The following is a 17,360-nucleotide window of genomic DNA, read 5'->3' as shown; positions in this document are numbered from 1 at the left end:
GATCATTGGGATATTTTGTTAAACTAAGTAAATCAAAATGAGACAATCCACCTGAAGAGAGAGAAGGCTTTTTAGAAACTGATGAGTCACCTAATTGCTATAAAATTTATTAACCAATTTGTAAAATTTGGGAAGTAGAAAACAGCTTATCTGATCCAGTCTTGTTTATAGATGAGGAAATCAAAATCCTTGAGAAAGCACCTCATCCAAGACATCATAACTACCAGGACATATTTTATGCCATTGTGTGAAGCTGTGGATAAGCCCTAATGAGACTGTAGTTACATTGCTTTTGTTACTTAATAGTGGAGCAGGCTTAGTCTACATAGCTCTGAAACTAAATGGTAATAGAGAAAAGAAGGAATTGGTGTTTATGGTTATATTTTATAGCACAGTACTCTTTATGGAAGCAAAGTGTGAAAATCATTGGTTAACCAGGTATACAGCTGAACCATGGCCAGGTTGAATACTTGCTGGAATAACAAAAAAATGCTGCTAATATTTACTACTGAGTAACTATGGAAAAGTAGTTTAACAACTTTTATTACTTTATTATCCTGTTACTTTTTCTCTTTTGATATTTACTTCTTTTCTTTTAGCCACGGAAAGAATATATAATCTATACTTGAAATACTGTCTTGGAAAGACAACGGTAGATAATATTAGAGAACTTAGAATTTTGATGTAGCTCATACTTGATTGTGAAATATCCATGTCATTACTATTTGGGGCAAATTAACTTGTCTTGGATTTTCATTTCCTCATTTATAAATAGAAGTAGGCACTCCTGATCACAAAATCCTATGAAATCACTTTGGAAAGTGTTCATTAACTCATTTTAAGTGCTCGTTTTATTTCCTACTGTACCTTATTTGGAAAATTGTCAATGATGGTCAAATAAATTCCCCTGTGAAGGAAATTAGAAGGTTCTTCCTGAACCTTCATGGTTTTGGTAGGAACCTTTAGAGAATGCTTTCTCCCCATTCTTACTGCTAGTTTCCAAGTGGTTTATACAAGTACCTTCATACTTTTTCCTTACAGTGTTTTTTAGAGAGATAGTTACCTTCTTAGATTCTTGTAAATTAATTAGTTTTGTTCCTTCCAGCTTGATTTAGCAGTATTTTGCTTATCAGATGCAACTGAAAAGTTGTCTATACGTCTCTTTTCCTTATTCTGGGTCTAGTATTTTCCTTCATATTATACCTATGCCAGAATAATCATTAGTGTTAACTAAATAGCTTAAGTCAGCAGGTCAGAAAAACACTGGATCTTTAAAGCTTGGCATAGTTGGGACAGTAAAAATTAGGATAGGTAGTGTGAAAAAATAGGCTGGCTCTAACTCTAGTACCTTTATAAGCAGCCAGCAATAGAATGCTCATGGCATTAGGAAATCAGACGTCCACGTTTAACCTTTAGGATACTTGAAAACTGAGTATATACAAATTAAAGTGGTGGATGGAGTTCAAGTCATAGAATTTCCCTCCTCAATACTTAAAATGAGTACAGAATAGCAAAACCTAGTAGAAATATTCACCAAAAGCAAACAACAGAAAATAATGTAATTGGATACTGTAAACTTCAAAAATGATGGCTAAGCAAGGAAACTGATTTCAGGGGGAAAAGGCACAACATGATTTAGTAGCTTAATCTAGCTCCAGTGTCCCTATATAGTGTGCTAGTGAGTTGACAAAGTCCTGAGAATTATCACTGAAATATTTCCAAAACTGAGAAGCCAGCTAAGTTTGTGGTGTTTTTTATTTTTTTTCCTTTTTAGAGAAATAGTAGAAGTGGCAACTGCATAGTAATGTGGAAAATGAACTCTGGAGTTCACACATTGACTCTTTGGAGGCTCTAGTGCTGCATACTGATTTGTGGCAATTATCCAAATGATTGCCTTCCATTTGAATGAAATACAGACTCTAAGTAGAGGGACTTTTTCTAGTGCAAATGATACATAATAAATTCTTAGAAGAAAGTGCAGAACCAACCCAGACATTTTTTCAGGTGATCTGTCTCCTCTATTGAGCATTACTTCTACCTCCATCCTTCTTCAGGCTACAGAAAAATGGGGGATAACAGAAAATATGCAGCCTTCAAAATGTTATTGAAGAGAAAGTAAAATGCCTTCAAGGAGGGAACAGAATCAAGAAATCACAGACTTGGAGGCTTCTGTTGCTAACTAGGATGTAGTAGATCATCACAAAATACCATTTCTGTTACAGTAACAAAATAAAAGGCAGACAAGTTGGGGAAAATATATTTAAAAGACATAGGAAAGCTGTGTAAGCAAAGCAGTTTAAATAAACGAAAAATCTGGAGAGGGTAAAGTTCTTCTGAGGTGAACAGTCTATTATCAGAGTTTTCTTCTCTGGGATTATTTTTCCAATTTTGGGTATGAGCCAGGGTTGCTCTTGGCCCATATAAAGGAGCTTCACTGAAGCAAAGAGGAACTAATAAATATTTTGGTGTCTTGAGGGGCTGGCAACAATTTGGAAACACTGGGGCACTGGATGCACACTTGTTTTTACGTAGGATACCTATGCTGAATTTTAGAGCTGAGGAGGAAGTTAAGGAGTCTCAGTCCAGTAGACTAAAATCACCTGCCGTCTTGCAGTTGCTCAGAAGACAAGGCTCCACTTGAGGAGTGGGACCTGCCTCAAACACATGGTTGTTGCCTTCTCAAGATATTTGCCACATTTGGAAATGAAGTGGGTTGGGAGACCAAAGAACACAACGTAAAAACGTTTGAAAGACAGAGTCCTTCAACACTTAAAGGTAATTAAAGGAATAGATGGGCAAATTGGATGTAAAATTGGGAAATTCCAACAGAGAATCCTTTTTCTTCTTTTTTTGACCATGCCATGTGGCTTGTGGGATCTCAGTTCCCTGACCAGGGTTTGAACTCAGGCCACGGCAGTTAAAACACCAAATCCTAGTTCCTAGACCACCTGGAACTGCTGAGAACCAAACATTTTAAATCAGAACCAAATAGAATTTCCAGAACCGTAAACACATTATCTAAAATCAATAATTAGGTAAATTTAATAGTAAACCAGACACAGCGTTAGGTAGCACAAGTGGACGTGAAGATAGGTCATTAGAATAATATCCGAACAGAGCAAGGAGAGAATGAGGAATGCAAAAACAGAAGAGAAGATCAGAACACAGCATGTGCCTCACATATGCCTAATTGGGTCCCCAGAATGAGAGGAGAAAATAGGATTGAAATAGTATTTGAAGATACACGGTTGTAATGTTTTCTGAAGCTTAATTTCACATCAGGTAGTAGTTAAAGAGGAGAAGGCAATGACACCCCACTCCAGTACTCTTGCCTGGAAAAACCCACGGACAGAGGAGCCTGGTGGGCTGCAGTCCTTGGGACCGCTAAGAGTCGGACACGACTGAGCGACTTCACTTTCACTTTTCACTTTCCTGCATTAGAGAAGGAAATGGCAACCCACTCCAGTGTTCTTGCCTGGAGAATCCCGGGGACGGTGGAGCCTGGTGGGCTGCCACCTATGGGGTCACGCAGAGTCGAACACGACTGAAGCGACTTAGCAGCAGCAGTTAAAGATGGGAGGAACAGATGTATGGCTTCCTTTAATAATGTAAAGCCACGTCTTGGTTCCAATATTATGGACCCAGAAAACTAAAAAATGTCCCTGAGTTTTTTGAAAATCCATCTGTCCTTCATGTATGTGCCATGGGAAGTAGATTGTAAAGCTTTGTTACATAGTAGTGTCCAACAGAACTCTTTGTGGGAATGTTCTGTAGTTTTTGCTGTCCAGTATTGTAGGTGTTAGCCACGTGTCTCGTGAGCACTTGAAATGTGCTCCTGCTACTGAGGAACTCCATTTTTAATTCTGTTTAATTTTAATTAATTAGCTCCAGCATATTAAATAGTTGCAGTTCTAGTAGATTAAAGATACACACAAATGCAATAACTAGAAACCCTTTATAAGACTAAGAAATGGTGCTCTGACCGCGAGAGACTAGAATAAATAGGATTTAAATAGGAAGAGAGGATGGAAGAGAGCATTTCAGGCTGAGCAAACAACCCGATGAAAGTATTAGATTTCTTTACTAGTATAAAGAGGTTGTGCATTTGGTCGTGTACAAAAAGAGTGAATAAATAATGTGGGGCAAGATTAAGGAAGGTGTGGCTTTTGTGGTTTTAAGGAACAGTAAGGATATGTACATGAGAACCTAGAAAAGGCGGAATATTTAAGAACGTGAAAGGAATGGTGGATACAATGGGGCTTAAAGACTGTAGCTGCATGGTTCTCTCCACTTGAATGTGATGCAGCTTTTCTGTGCATGTATCTCTCTCTCTTGTTTCTGTACCAAATGGTTTTGTTACTATACTGAACAGAGTAGAGTTTACTCTGTACCTGTTTTTCTATTTCAGAGCTTTTGTCCTTAGGGTAATTTAGCTGTTCTTTACCAGTCTACTTCTCTCATTTCTGTACCCTGTGGTTTCTTTCCTCTCTGTACCTCTTTTTTTCTACCTCCAAGCTTTTGCTTCCTCTTGGTTTCTGTTACCTCATACCTTCTACTCACATACACCTGTTAGAGTCTGTTATAATTTTACTTAATTCACTCAACAAACATGTATTGAATGCCTACTGAGTACCAAGCTCTGTCCTAAGCATTGGAAATCCATCCGCAAACAAAACTGACACTCCCCCGCCTGCTCTGATGGACAAGTCTTCCCCCAGTATTTATGGGACTGGGGTGCAAGAATATAAATGGAAACCTCTGGTCTGCCCCTACAATTCCTTTAATCCTGGTTCTGTTCCCTGCTCCTAGAGACCCTCCACCCAGAAACATACACATCCCACTCCCCAACATCCTTGTCATAAGCAGTAAGCCCTTCCGAGAGGAAGAGGCCAGTGCTGGCCCAGCACATTGACAGTTTGAGCAAGGAATTCTAGGGCCCTTAGAACAGGATCTAAAAAGAGAGGCCATAGTCTCCTGTGGACTTACTCCTCACCCTGTGGGATGGAGAGCACCATAAGAGGACCAGAGCACACCATCGGTTGGCAAACTAAGGTTTTGTTCATGGAGCTTACCTTTTAGCTGGGAGAGGCAGAAAATAAATAAAATAATTATATTGTATCAATGTATTAGATGGTTATCAGTGCTATGAAGGGAAATAAAGCTGGGAAGGGTTATAAGGAGATATGTTCCTTTGTGTATGTTTTGGTTTTAAAGAGAATGATCAGTATAAGTCTCTTTAAGAAGGTGACTGAACAGTATTTTTCATTAGAATGAATATGGGATGTTTATATTAGTTTGAATTAAAATTAGAACTCATTTTGACTGACGGAATGAGGGTGGAATTTATTGTGTACCTTCTAAGTGTTATACTAGACATCTGATTTACCTCATTCCAATTAATCCTTGCTGAAGTCTAGAAGGCATTATTTTCCAGTCCATATACCTAGTAAGTATCAAAGTAAGGATTGTATTTAGATGTAAGACTTCTAGTTGTCATGTACAGATGTGAGAATTGGACCATAAAGAAGGCAGAGACCTGAAGAATTGATGCTTTCGAACTGTGGTGCTGGAAAAGACTTGAGAGTCCTTTGGACAGCAAGGAAATCAAACCAGTCAATCTTAAAGGAAATCAACCCTGAATACTCACTGGAAGGACTGATGCTGAAGCTCCAGTACTTTGGCCGCCTGATGCCAAGAGCTGACTTGTTGGAAAAGACCCTGATGCTGGGAAAGATTGAAGGCAGAAGGAGAAGAGTGTGATAGAGAGAGGTTGAGATGGTTGGATGGCATCACCAGTTCAATAGACATGAACTTGGGCAAACTCCTGGAGATGGTGAGGGACAGGGAAGCCTGGCGTGCTGCAGTCCATGGGGTTGCAAAGAGTTGGATAGGACATGGTGACTGAACAACAACAACTTCAAAGTTTGTGCTGTTTCTAAAGAGTAAATGAAGGCATAGTAATTGTAATAAGGAGTCATAAAAATATCATGCTATTACCTAGGTCATAATATTATCTTTCTGTTATTTAGCAAAGTTAAATGGAATTTTATTGATAAAGAAATGGATCATTTGATATACTCACAAGTTCATATTTCACTAAGGATAGCAAATCTCAGGCTTTCCTGGTAGCTTAGTGGTAAAGCATTCGCCTGCCAGTGCAGGAGACACAGGTGTGATCCCTTATCTGGGAGAATCCCACATGCCATGGAGCAACTAAGTCCATGTGCCACAACTATTAAGCCTGTGCTCTAGAGCCTAGGAGCCCTATGTAGCCTGTCCTCTTCAACAAGAGAAGCCACTGCAGTGAGAAGCCCTCGCCTTGCTACTAGAGAGTAGCCCCGCTCACCACAACTAGAGACAAACCAGCAGCAACAAAGGCCCAGCACAATCAACAATAAATAAATTATTAAAAAAAACATAGCAGATCTCTTTTCCTTCGAAAAGGTGGTATTGTAAGAATGAAAAGATAAATTTTGAATAGTTATATGTCAAATTAAGTATGTTGAGTAATTTCCAAACTTGTTAGTAAAATTTATCAGTATAATGGGGGCTTAGAAATTTCATTTTCTTATTAATAGAGCTAACTGGAAGTTTCTGTGATTTTTCAATATTTGGACTCATTTGTCTTAATTTAACTGGAGTCAGGCTTTCCTTTGTGAAGTACTATTTTCCTTAAACTGGGAACCTACTAATAATTTCAATTTAAAAAAAAGTTGTGGCAAAAGGACTTTTCCAATTCTTGGCAAGTTTGAAGTTCATTGCAATTTTACTGTGGATAGAAATCTTTCCAAAGGGGGGAAATCACTCTACAAAGGAAAACTTTGAATCCTTTTCTCTCATGTGACTTGAACATAAAATGATTTTAACAGCCATGTATGAATCTGAACATTATTCTTAGTTGTTTAGTACTTCAAAAGCACTTTCAGAAGGGAATTGTTTTGCTTATTTGTGATTCCAAATCAAATACACAAGAGAGATTTGGGAAATTTGCAACAGGAAGTAATCTCAGTTCTATGTAGCCACTAATCTGGTGCAGAAAAATTCAACTTTTATGAACAAAGGAAAAGCAATCTCTTTTAAGTTATAAATACAAGTCAGTGTAGCTTGTATTGTTTTAATAACTGAAATGAAGAAGCTGACTGTAAGTTCATTTTTTGAACTACATTCCTAGAATCATTTTAGAGTTGACTGGGTCCTGAGAAACCTAATTCAATAGATTTCCTTCTCTGTAGGAATACTCTCTTTTTGTGTTACTACATTAATAACTATATAGTATCTACATATCTCTTTAGAGTTATATATAACTCTTTCATATTTTTCACTTCACTTAATCTTGACAACTCTGTGAGGCAAATATTCCCATTTATGTGTGGATAAGTGAGAGGTTTTGAAGTTTACCCAAGATCATCTGGTTAGTAAGTGATAGGGCCGGTATAAGAAACTAGGTCTTTTAATGGCAAATCTGATGCCTTTTGCATCATATCGTCTTGTCTTTTTATGTGTATTTCTTAGTTGGATATCACAATGTTGGCTCCAGTCAAGTTCATGATCAATTAAAATCTCTAGGTCTTTTTCATATGTTTTTAAGTCAGGTTCTCATCCTGTACATCTGTAATTGGTATTTTGAACTTAAATATAGGACTTTGTTTATCCTCATTCATTTTCATTTTGTTATTTTCTACTTATTGTTCTAGCCTTCTGAGATCTTTTCAGTCTTGATTCTATTATCCAATTTATTATTTCTTCCAGCTGTGTGTCAATAGCAAATTTTATAAGTAGAGTGTCTTTGTGATTATAGGAGCCATCCTAGTAATCTAGTATTCCATGTGCCTGTTACATAGTTGGAACTTAATAAGTGATAATTGATTAAAAAAGATATTTGTACAGGGCAGAGAGAAAACTCACATAGAATCTCTTACCAAAAAAAAATATGCTCAATATAAGTAATTTCAGTTTTGGATATAAATATTGCAGTGTTACCATAGCACCATTATGGTTCTCTCTTGTATTTTGTTATGTTTATAAATAATGTTTTTCATGGTAAATATAGTGGCTAACTAATTTCCTTTCTCATATCAACTTGTTATAAGTATTTCAAGAATTCATTGCCTTATAACACTTGTTTTCTGAAACTGGCCTATTCTGGCTAAAGACTAGAGAATTTCTTTTTTCTTTTTTTTTTTTTACTTTATGGTTTTTATTGTTATGATAGCCCATAATTGATATGACTGTTTTACCGTAGTGTATCTTTTTTTCTTTTTTATTAGTTGCTAATTAGAGGCTAATTACATCACAACATTGCAGTGGGTTTTGTCATACATTGACATGAATCAGCCATGGAGTTACATGTATTCCCCATCCCGATCCCCCCTCCCACCTCCCTCTCCACCCGATTCCTCTGGGTCTTCCCAGTGCACCAGGCCCGAGCACTTGTCTCATGCATCCCACCTGGGCTGGTGATCTGTTTCACCATAGATAATATACATGCTGTTCTCTCGAAACATCCCACCCTCACCTTCTCCCACAGAGTCCAAAAGTCTGTTCTGTACATCTGTGTCTCTTTTTCTGTTTTGCATATAGGGTTATCATTACCATCTTTCTAAATTCCATATATATGTGTTGGTATGCTGTAATGTTCTTTATCTTTCTGGCTTACTTCACTCTGTATAATGGGCTCCAGTTTCATCCATCTCATTAGGACTGATTCAAATGAATTCTTTTTAATGGCTGAGTAACATTCCATGGTGTATATGTACCACAGCTTCCTTATCCATTCGTCTGCTGATGGGCATCTAGGTTGCTTCCATGTCCTGGCTATTATAAACAGTGCTGCGATGAACATTGGGGTGCACGTGTCTCTTTCAGATCTGGTTTCCTCCGTGTGTATGCCCAGAAGTGTTATTGCTGGGTCATATGGCAGTTCTAATTCCAGTTTTTTAAGAAATTTCCACACTGTTCTCCATAGTGGCTGTACTAGTTTGCATTCCCACCAACAGTATAAGAGGGTTCCCTTTTCTCCACACCCTCTCCAGCATTTATTGCTTGTAGACTTTTGGATAGCAGCCATCCTGACTGGCGTGAAATGGTACCTCATTGTGGTTTTGATTTGCATTTCTCTAATAATGAGTGATGTTGAGCATCTTTTCATGTGTTTGTTAGCCATCTGTATGTCTTCTTTGGAGAAATGTCTGTTTAGTTCTTTGGCCCATTTTTTGATTGGGTCATTTATTTTTCTGGAATTGAGCTTCAGGAGTTGCTTGTATATTTTTGAGATTAATCCTTTGTTTCTTCATTTGCTATTATTTTCTCCCAATCTGAGGGCTGTCTTTTCACCTTACTTATAGTTTCCTTTGTAGTGCAAAAGCTTTTAAGTTTAATTAGGTCCCATTTGTTTAGTTTTACTTTTATTTCCAATATTCTGGGAGGTGGGTCATAGAGGATCTTGCTGTGATTTATGTCGGAGAGTGTTTTGCCTATGTTCTTCTCTAGGAGTTTTATAGTTTCTGGTCTTACATTTAGATCTTTAATCCATTTTGAGTTTATTTTTGTGTATGGTGTTAGAAAGTGTTCTAGTTTCATTCTTTTCCAAGTGGTTGACCAGTTTTCCCAGCACCACTTGTTAAAGAGGTTGTCTTTTTTCCATTGTATATCCTTGCCCCCTTTGTCGAAGATAAGGTGTCCGTAGATTCATGGATTTATCTCTGGGTTTTCTACTCTGTTCCGTTGATCTATATTTCTGTCTTTGTGCCAGTACCATACTGTCTTGATGACTGTGGCTTTGTAGTAGAGTCTGAAGTCAGGCAGGTTGATTCCTCCAGTTCCATTCTTCTTTCTCAAGATTACTTTGGCTATTCGAGGTTTTTTGTATTTAATTAACACACAGAAATCCCTTGCATTCCTATACACTAACAATGAGAAAACAGAAAGAGAAATTAAGGAAACAATACCATTCACCATTGCAACAAAAAGAATAAAATACTTAGGAGTATATCTACCAAAAGAAACAAAAGACGTATACATAGAAAACTATAAAACACTGATCAAAGAAATCAAAGAGGACACAAACAGATGGAGAAACATACCGTGTTCATGGACTGGAAGAATCAATATTGTCAAAATGGCTATTCTACACAAAGCAATCTATATATTCAATGCACTCCCTATCAAGCTACCAATGGTATTTTTCACAGAACTAGAACAAATAATTTCACAATTTGTATGAAAAGACTAGAGAATTTCTATTGCTGGCCTGAAGCGAAGAAATCTAGTTGTCAAGAGGGCCATGGAACTTATTTTACAACTGTATTTATATAGCAAAGAGAGGTTTTTACTCAGATGTAAGTTTAAAATTAGTAAAAATAACTTTCTAAAGAAATTTTTATTCATATGAAGTATAAGATCGAGACAATGTCAATTGTCTGTGTTCAATAATATAATTATTGTATTTTTATGTAGAGTGTTTTATGAGTGGTACTAGGGCTTCCCTGGTGGCTCAGATGGTAAAGAATCTGCCTGCCGATCTTGGGTTTGCCTGCAGGATACCTGGATTTGATCTCTGGGTCAGGAAGATCTCCTGGAGAAGGGAATGACTACCCACTCCAGTATTCTTGCCTGGAGAATCTCATAAACAGAGGAGCCTGGTGGGCTACAGTCCATGGAGTCGCAAAGAATCAGACACTTCTGAGTGACTGAGCACACACACAAAAGTGGTACTGATGCAGGTTTTGTAGTGGGAGGTTGAAGTCCCTCAAGTCACCTGTAGGTGCATCACTATCTGGATATTATGGGAGTGCTCCTTGCCAGCCACTTAGCGTCCATTTGCTTTCATGGTCTTAACCATGCTCTTTATAACTCTTTGCAAGCAGTAAATTTATAATTTTCTATATAAACAGTTACCTTGGTGAAATGAAAGAAACATTGTGTAAAAGTATATTAACAGTTAGTATTGGTTTTGTGGATGGAAGTAAAAGTTTTTGGCTAATTTACTACAGTAATGATATGATGTAATATAAAATTTATTTTATTAACTATTTATTTTAATAACTTTATTAATTGTTTTAATTCTCTACTTATGAAATTAATACAAGTCAGAAAGGGATTAAAGGTAAATCCCTAGTTAAAGCCTTCAATTGTATTTTAGGGCATCTCATGGTAGAACCTATTTAATAGTAGTTGCATTCTTGTGGATTCATGAAGATCTTGGACTATAGCTCCATCCATTGTCAAAGCCTACTGTATTTCACTTTTGAAAAAAATAGTTTTTGATGTTTTACATTTTACATTTTTTCAATTTTGTGTATTTTTGTGCTTAAATGGAAGATAAATTCTAATTGTCTGACTCTTCAAGCAAATTAAACATAATTTTTAGTATTCTGGGAGTTGAGGCTCTCATAAATACCATTACTCAAAAAGATATAAAATTTGTCATCCTGAGAAAACTTGCTTTTATGAAGCAGCTGGACTGGGGACTATTCTAATTTCTTCTAAATTATAGTCAGTGGGTTTCACTGCCATTATCTCTGCAAACATCTGAGGGGGTTAATGCAGTTATCTCTCTGAATATAAAACACAATGTATAATTACTGAATATATAATATAAAATTGTGCTGTTTTAGGCTTCGTGAAATGTATCAATACATGCTCTGAGCTTTGTTCAACATGATGTAGTTATACTTTGAAGTATTAATTTTTAATTGTTGAAGTCCTCTTTATTTAATTATGTATTTGAAATTTAAACTTGGTTATTTCTGAAAAGGATTTGAGATGATTTCTAATTATTTGGAGAAATCTCACTATTATAATAACTAAATGGCATTATACAGCAGCTGCAATTGTTGAAACTTGCATTGTCTGTGTAGATTACTTTGTTTTGAAATTAATTCCTGTTCTTAAAACAGCCACTGGTTTTATGTTTACAGAATGCATTTCCAAAAGTGTTTTCTTGACATCCTTTTCAGTGCTTAAGAATTAAATTTAGCTTTCTAATTTTCTCCTATTTCTCATGTTTTAAGATAATTACAGGAGTATACTTTGAATACTCAACAATTAAATCTCTTGGTCAAATCTTCTTGTTTGTTGTTGTTTAGTCACTAAAGTCCTGTCTGACTCTTTTGCAATCCTATGGACTGTAGCCCACAGGCTTCTTTGTCCATGGCATTTCCCAGGAAAGAATACTGGAGTGGGCAGCCATTTCCTTCTCCAGGGGATCTTCCCGACCCAGGGATCGATTCCACGTCTCCTGCATTTCAGGCAGATTCTTTACTACTGAGCCACCAGAGAAGCCCATCTTATTTCTTAATTTTCTAAATATTCAAGTTTTAATTAAACAAAGCCTTTCACTCAGCACTGTTTTACCTTGTTTCTTTGTTAGTTGCCTATTTTTGCTTCTTTTAGCTTCTCCTATTTCTCTATTTCATCCTAGTATCTCTCCCTTCCTTAATTTCTCTAATTTCATTTTTTTCCTAAAAGAGTTTAGTCTGTAATTTGTTAAGATTAAAAGCTTCTATTTTTCTAGGATTGTGTATATCATGTATATCACTATTAAACTTATAATAAAACCCACTTTCTAAAGCAACTCGGACATAGAAATGTGTAGCAAAGGGCTTTGTAGCGTTTATAATTGATTTGGTAGGCTTTTACAAAAATTATCAAAAACATACACAAAACAGGTATTACTGAAAAAAAAAACAAAAATGCTAATTGTAGCAGTGAATGAGTTTGCAAACTATGGAATATTCAGGATTAAATAGATAGATGATGAAATTTCCCAATAGATAATGAAATTTTTAAGGGGAATTTTTATGGTACCTCAATTACTACAGAGTATATTTCTATGTAGATGAAAAAGTATGTCAAAATAAAGGGTAAATTGCATATTTTCTTCTTCTTTCTTCTTGTTACCAGACGAAGCAAACCTTAATTAGATCTCAGTTTGCCTGTACTTATAAAGATGACTGCCTGATAAGCAAGGATAAATGGAATAATGTTAATTCAGCATCAAAGCCTTTGTGTGTTCTTCACATGGAAAATGACCTTTCTGGTAATTGACCTAATTAAACAACAACAGTTTAATTCTAGTGTACTAATTGGTTTTAACTTAAGTAAAACTAGATTTTTTTTTTTGTAATGTATAAGTTTATATTTTTAAAGATGAGTTTATTTTAAAAGTTATATCTAAGTACAAATTGGTGTATAGAATTAGGACTTAGTTTGATTTAGCTAAATGTATTTAAGAAATAACTTGTAGTAGCATTTAAGGATTGTGTTGTGCATTCAGACAAAGCAAATTTATTGTTTGTAGGGATGAAAAGTGATATGGTAAAATGAAAAGAAACGTGATAGTAACATTGCTGTATCTGTTAGTAATGTAATTTATAGCATTATTTGATTGTAAATCATAAGTTTTAAAATATTCTTTATCTGTTTAAAAATTTTGTAAAATCTCATGTGTATTAATTTTAAGTATTATATAATTTCTTTTATCTTTTCATCTTGCATAACAGAAGGTGTAAATTCTTCTGTTGGAAGACCAACAGTTGGAACAAGTTCTGGAAATGTTCCTGTGGGCAGAAGTAAAAAAGAAAAAGTAGCAAGAAAATCAAGTAGTCTGACAGGAAATACAAGCTCAAAAAGGAAACAGGTGGATTTGGATGATGAAAATATTCTCTGTGATAATGGAAATGAACCACTTCAACACAAAATTGTTAAGATACCCAAGACATCAAAAGATTTGCAGAATAAATGGGATGGTAAACTACTCAGAGTTGCAAAAAGCAACAGATGTACCACCAAGGACAAATTGATTACTGGCCAGACAAAGTTGACTCAGTTTTTTAGGCTATGAAATTATCTTTTATGTTCTTTAGGTTTGTGTGTATATATATATATAAAACCATTTACCAAATTCTTTTACTTAATTTTTAAGCAATGAAGGTGTAAGTTATAGTGCTTTATTATTTTGGTCTGCAGTGTACGTATGGTTAACATGTTAAGCATTGTTTTAAAAAAATACTAGTAAGTCATAATTTTGCAGAAAATTCGTAAAGTTTAATGCACAAGTAAAGCAATCATTTAGGCGTAACTTAATTCCACTTTCTTTTAAAACAGACATTTAAAATAATACAAATCATAGTAACATTAAGGGCTTCTTTCCCGAGAGGCAATTAAATGATTTTGCTTTCTTTTTAAACGATGATGTGGACCAACAGGCATCAGACTTGCCAACAAGGTCGATAGACTCTTCCCAGCATACACCTGAGCACTGAAGGAAAAAAAATTAAATTGTTTAAAGGACTAGTGTCACACAAAGTTGATTAGAAATAAAAGAATGGATCTAGTATAGCTAATCTGAGTAAATTACGATTATAATAACTAATTAAATACTTTTTAATTTCACATCTTTTGCAGGAGTTACTTAATATCAAGTACAAGTTGAACCATGGTCTTATTTGATTTTGTTATGATTGGACCCAAATTCAGTTAAACTGAAAGTTCTATTTTATGATATTAAGGTATAAGAATTCAATTTTTAAAAAACTACTCACTGTCAAAATCTCTCCTTCCTATAGGAAACTTAGCTGAGTTTTCTTCATCCCCAGTTTCTCTCTTTTCTTGTGTTGATTCAGTATTTTGAACTTCATTCTCAGCTGGAAAAGCTACAGATCCTTTTAGTGCAAGATAAGGTTTTATAGCCAGATTGAGTGGCAGGCCATGATTTAAGAAATTATGTTTGGAACCCGCATTCTGTAAAGAAAAGATTGATTTGTGTTTTAACTGTTCTATTGGGAATGGAACTATAATACATTGTGTAATATTCCTATTGATCAATTTAAAGATGCCCTGCACTGTTTTGACTCTTTAAGAAATACTTTAGATACAAGATTTTCAGGGAGTAAAAACTTTTTTAATAAGAGACATTTCCCAGAATGGAAGAACAACCTGGTATGTATGAAATTTGTTTAATTGTTCTAATGCATACTGTGACTTTTTTTCACATGCTTCTACTTATAAAAGTATCAACTTTACTTTCAAAGGATTCATAAAGATCATTCAAATTTCCATTGAAATAAAGGACAAGTCACATTACTACTTACCTTTGAATTTTTGTTTTCCTCATCATTCATGAAACTGCTCTCATCATTTTTATATTGCTCCAGGGAAGGAACAACAATTGATTTTTCTGCGGTATCTTCCTTCTGAAAGGCTTTCCCCAGCCTCAACGTTTTAAATACTATGTCATCATCTAAATTTCTTATCGACTTGGATGCTGAAAATGAAATGCCTTGAGAAAGCAAAGAAAAAGTTAGTATTAATATGTAGGAAGAGAAACTCATTTTTGCCATCCTTAGTTTGATGTTTGCATAGAGTCAGATAAGGATGTATCAAATGAAGTGAAATTTCTCAGTCATCCTGCCTTGTAAATGATTCTTGCCTTTATATATTTTCCAGCCTGAATAGAAAGCACTTGAAAAATTTTCATCATTTTAGAAATGACTCATCAGATAGAAACCAACCTTTTGTATAGCTGGTAATACCCACATTGTTTTGGTTTTAGTGGCATCTTGTTTGAGTGTGAATTTTCTCAGAATCTTATTATTAAGATCCTTGGTAGAAAGCTTTGTGTTGAGGAGATTATAGTCTCTTGAAAATGAGTTCTTATTAAGCAAGACCGCAGGACATCAGACTCTCCATATTCTTGTTTATATTGTTTCCTTCTGTATATTTTCAGTTAAGTACAATATTAAAGTTACTTCTTTCACTCAGGATGTGTGTATGTGCTCATGCTCAGTCATGCCCAACTCTTTGCGACCCCATGGACTGTAGCCCACCAGCCTCCTCTGTCCTGGAATTTTCCAGGCAAGGATACTGGAGAGGGTTGCCATTTCCTACTCCAGGGGATCGTCCCAACCCAGGGATAGAACCTGCGATTCTTGCATTGGCAGGTGGGTTCATTACCACTGTTGACACCTGGAAAGCCTTTCACTCAGGATTATAAGGGTCAAAGTTTCAATCCTGATTAAATTGAAATAATATTCAACAAGACTTTTTTTTTTCCATAAATGATTGGAGTAGTCTTTGATGTTTAAAGTATATATGCCTGTGAGTGTGAAAAGAAGGTCACATGTGCTATATCTAAGATTGACCTATCAGATGTGTTTCTATCTTTGTATTTACAGAAGATTATTACTAATATTTATTAGTGAATTTAGCAGGTCCATAAAGAGAATATTTACATTGTCCATAAACCTTCATTTTGGATAATGAGAGTGTTGTATAATTTTTAATTAAACATTTCAGAGTTAATTTCTAATGGTGACCCTGCCAAGTAAGAGAATACATTCTTGTATATATTCTTCTGGTACATATGTGCCATAGTTTTTCTAGGCTATATTTCTAGTTTTGGCATTGCTGGGTCATACAGTATGTGCATTTCAGCTTTTTTAATGCTGACATGGTTACAGAATAGTAGTAGCCAGTTTAAGCCCCCACCTGCAAGGTATGAGAGTTCTTACTGCTGTAGGTTCTACTTAACACTTGGGTATCTTATTATCATTTAATGTTTATTTCTCTAATTACCAAGGAGGTTGGATTATGTAAAATACCATTTAAAGAAAAAATTTTTCATTATTGGGTTATTTTTTTCTTGTTGATTTATGGAAGTTTAATATATGTTGGATATAATCTTTGTTATGTGTTTTGATTTTTTTTATTACATTATGTCTTATCTTTTGAATCCCTTCATGATGTCTTTTGGTGAACCAAGCTCCTAAATTTTAATGTTTTAATTTTTTGTGTGCTTTTTGTTGTTAATATTTTTAATATGCTGTTATTTGGAAGTACTTCCAAACCCTGAGATCATTAACGTATTTCTATATTTTCTAAAAGTTTAAATGTTTTGACTTTCACATTTAAATTCTTAATTCATCTAGAATCTTCTGTTTAAGAGCTAAATTTTAACTTACTCCAGACGTCCTTAATTTCTCAAATAACTCATGTTCTTCCTGCCAATCTGCAATGCCATCTCTGCAGTGTATTAGGTTTCTATGTATGTGTAGGTCTCTTTCTGAACTCTCTATTCTACTGCCAAATCTACAGTATTAATTGTTATAACTTTGAAATAACTTCTGATATCTGGTAGGTCAAGTTTCTCAGCCCTCTACTCAGGGACCAGTTTTTCTTCTGTAGAAGTTTCTTGGCTGATTTTGTCCGTTTCTTTTCCATGTAAATCTTGGAATTTTGAAGGGAATTGCATCCGTTCTACAGATTAATTTTGGAGGTGAATTGACACTCTTAAGATAATTTACTTATTCATGGACATGGTACTTTTCCATATTTATTAAGATCTTCCTTGATCTTTTAAT

At 35.2% G+C, this 17,360-nt stretch overlaps 2 protein-coding genes across 5 annotated transcripts in view; one reads left to right on the top strand and one right to left on the bottom strand.

Annotated features, from left to right (window-relative positions):
* The window catches only part of PARPBP (PARP1 binding protein), a 71,545-nt gene extending 56,438 nt beyond the window's left edge, over positions 1 to 15,107 (top strand). For 3 of the 4 annotated variants that reach the window (XM_061125513.1, XM_061125515.1, XM_061125512.1), the window contains 2 exons: positions 12,904 to 13,039; positions 13,503 to 15,107. In XM_061125513.1, the coding sequence (XP_060981496.1) occupies positions 12,904 to 13,039; positions 13,503 to 13,843 (477 nt within the window). In that variant the 3' untranslated portion in view covers positions 13,844 to 15,107. Of the gene's footprint in view, positions 1 to 12,903; positions 13,040 to 13,502 lie in introns of those variants that run through there. The other variant, XR_009689809.1, reaches the window with a different exon arrangement.
* On the bottom strand, positions 14,536 to 15,341 carry PMCH (pro-melanin concentrating hormone). The gene is made up of 2 exons (XM_061123985.1): positions 15,093 to 15,341; positions 14,536 to 14,742 (listed from the first exon to the last, which is right to left on the bottom strand). The coding sequence occupies exons 1-2, from the start codon at positions 15,339 to 15,341 to the stop codon at positions 14,536 to 14,538; spliced, it is 456 nt and encodes a 151-aa protein (XP_060979968.1).
* Between the last annotated feature and the right edge of the window lie 2,019 nt (positions 15,342 to 17,360).

This window comes from Dama dama, chromosome 22, assembly GCF_033118175.1.
Source record: "Dama dama isolate Ldn47 chromosome 22, ASM3311817v1, whole genome shotgun sequence".
In the NCBI taxonomy this organism is placed as follows: Eukaryota; Metazoa; Chordata; class Mammalia; order Artiodactyla; family Cervidae; genus Dama; species Dama dama.
Note: the sequence above shows the minus strand (reverse complement) of the source record. Positions and strands in the feature narration are given on the sequence as shown.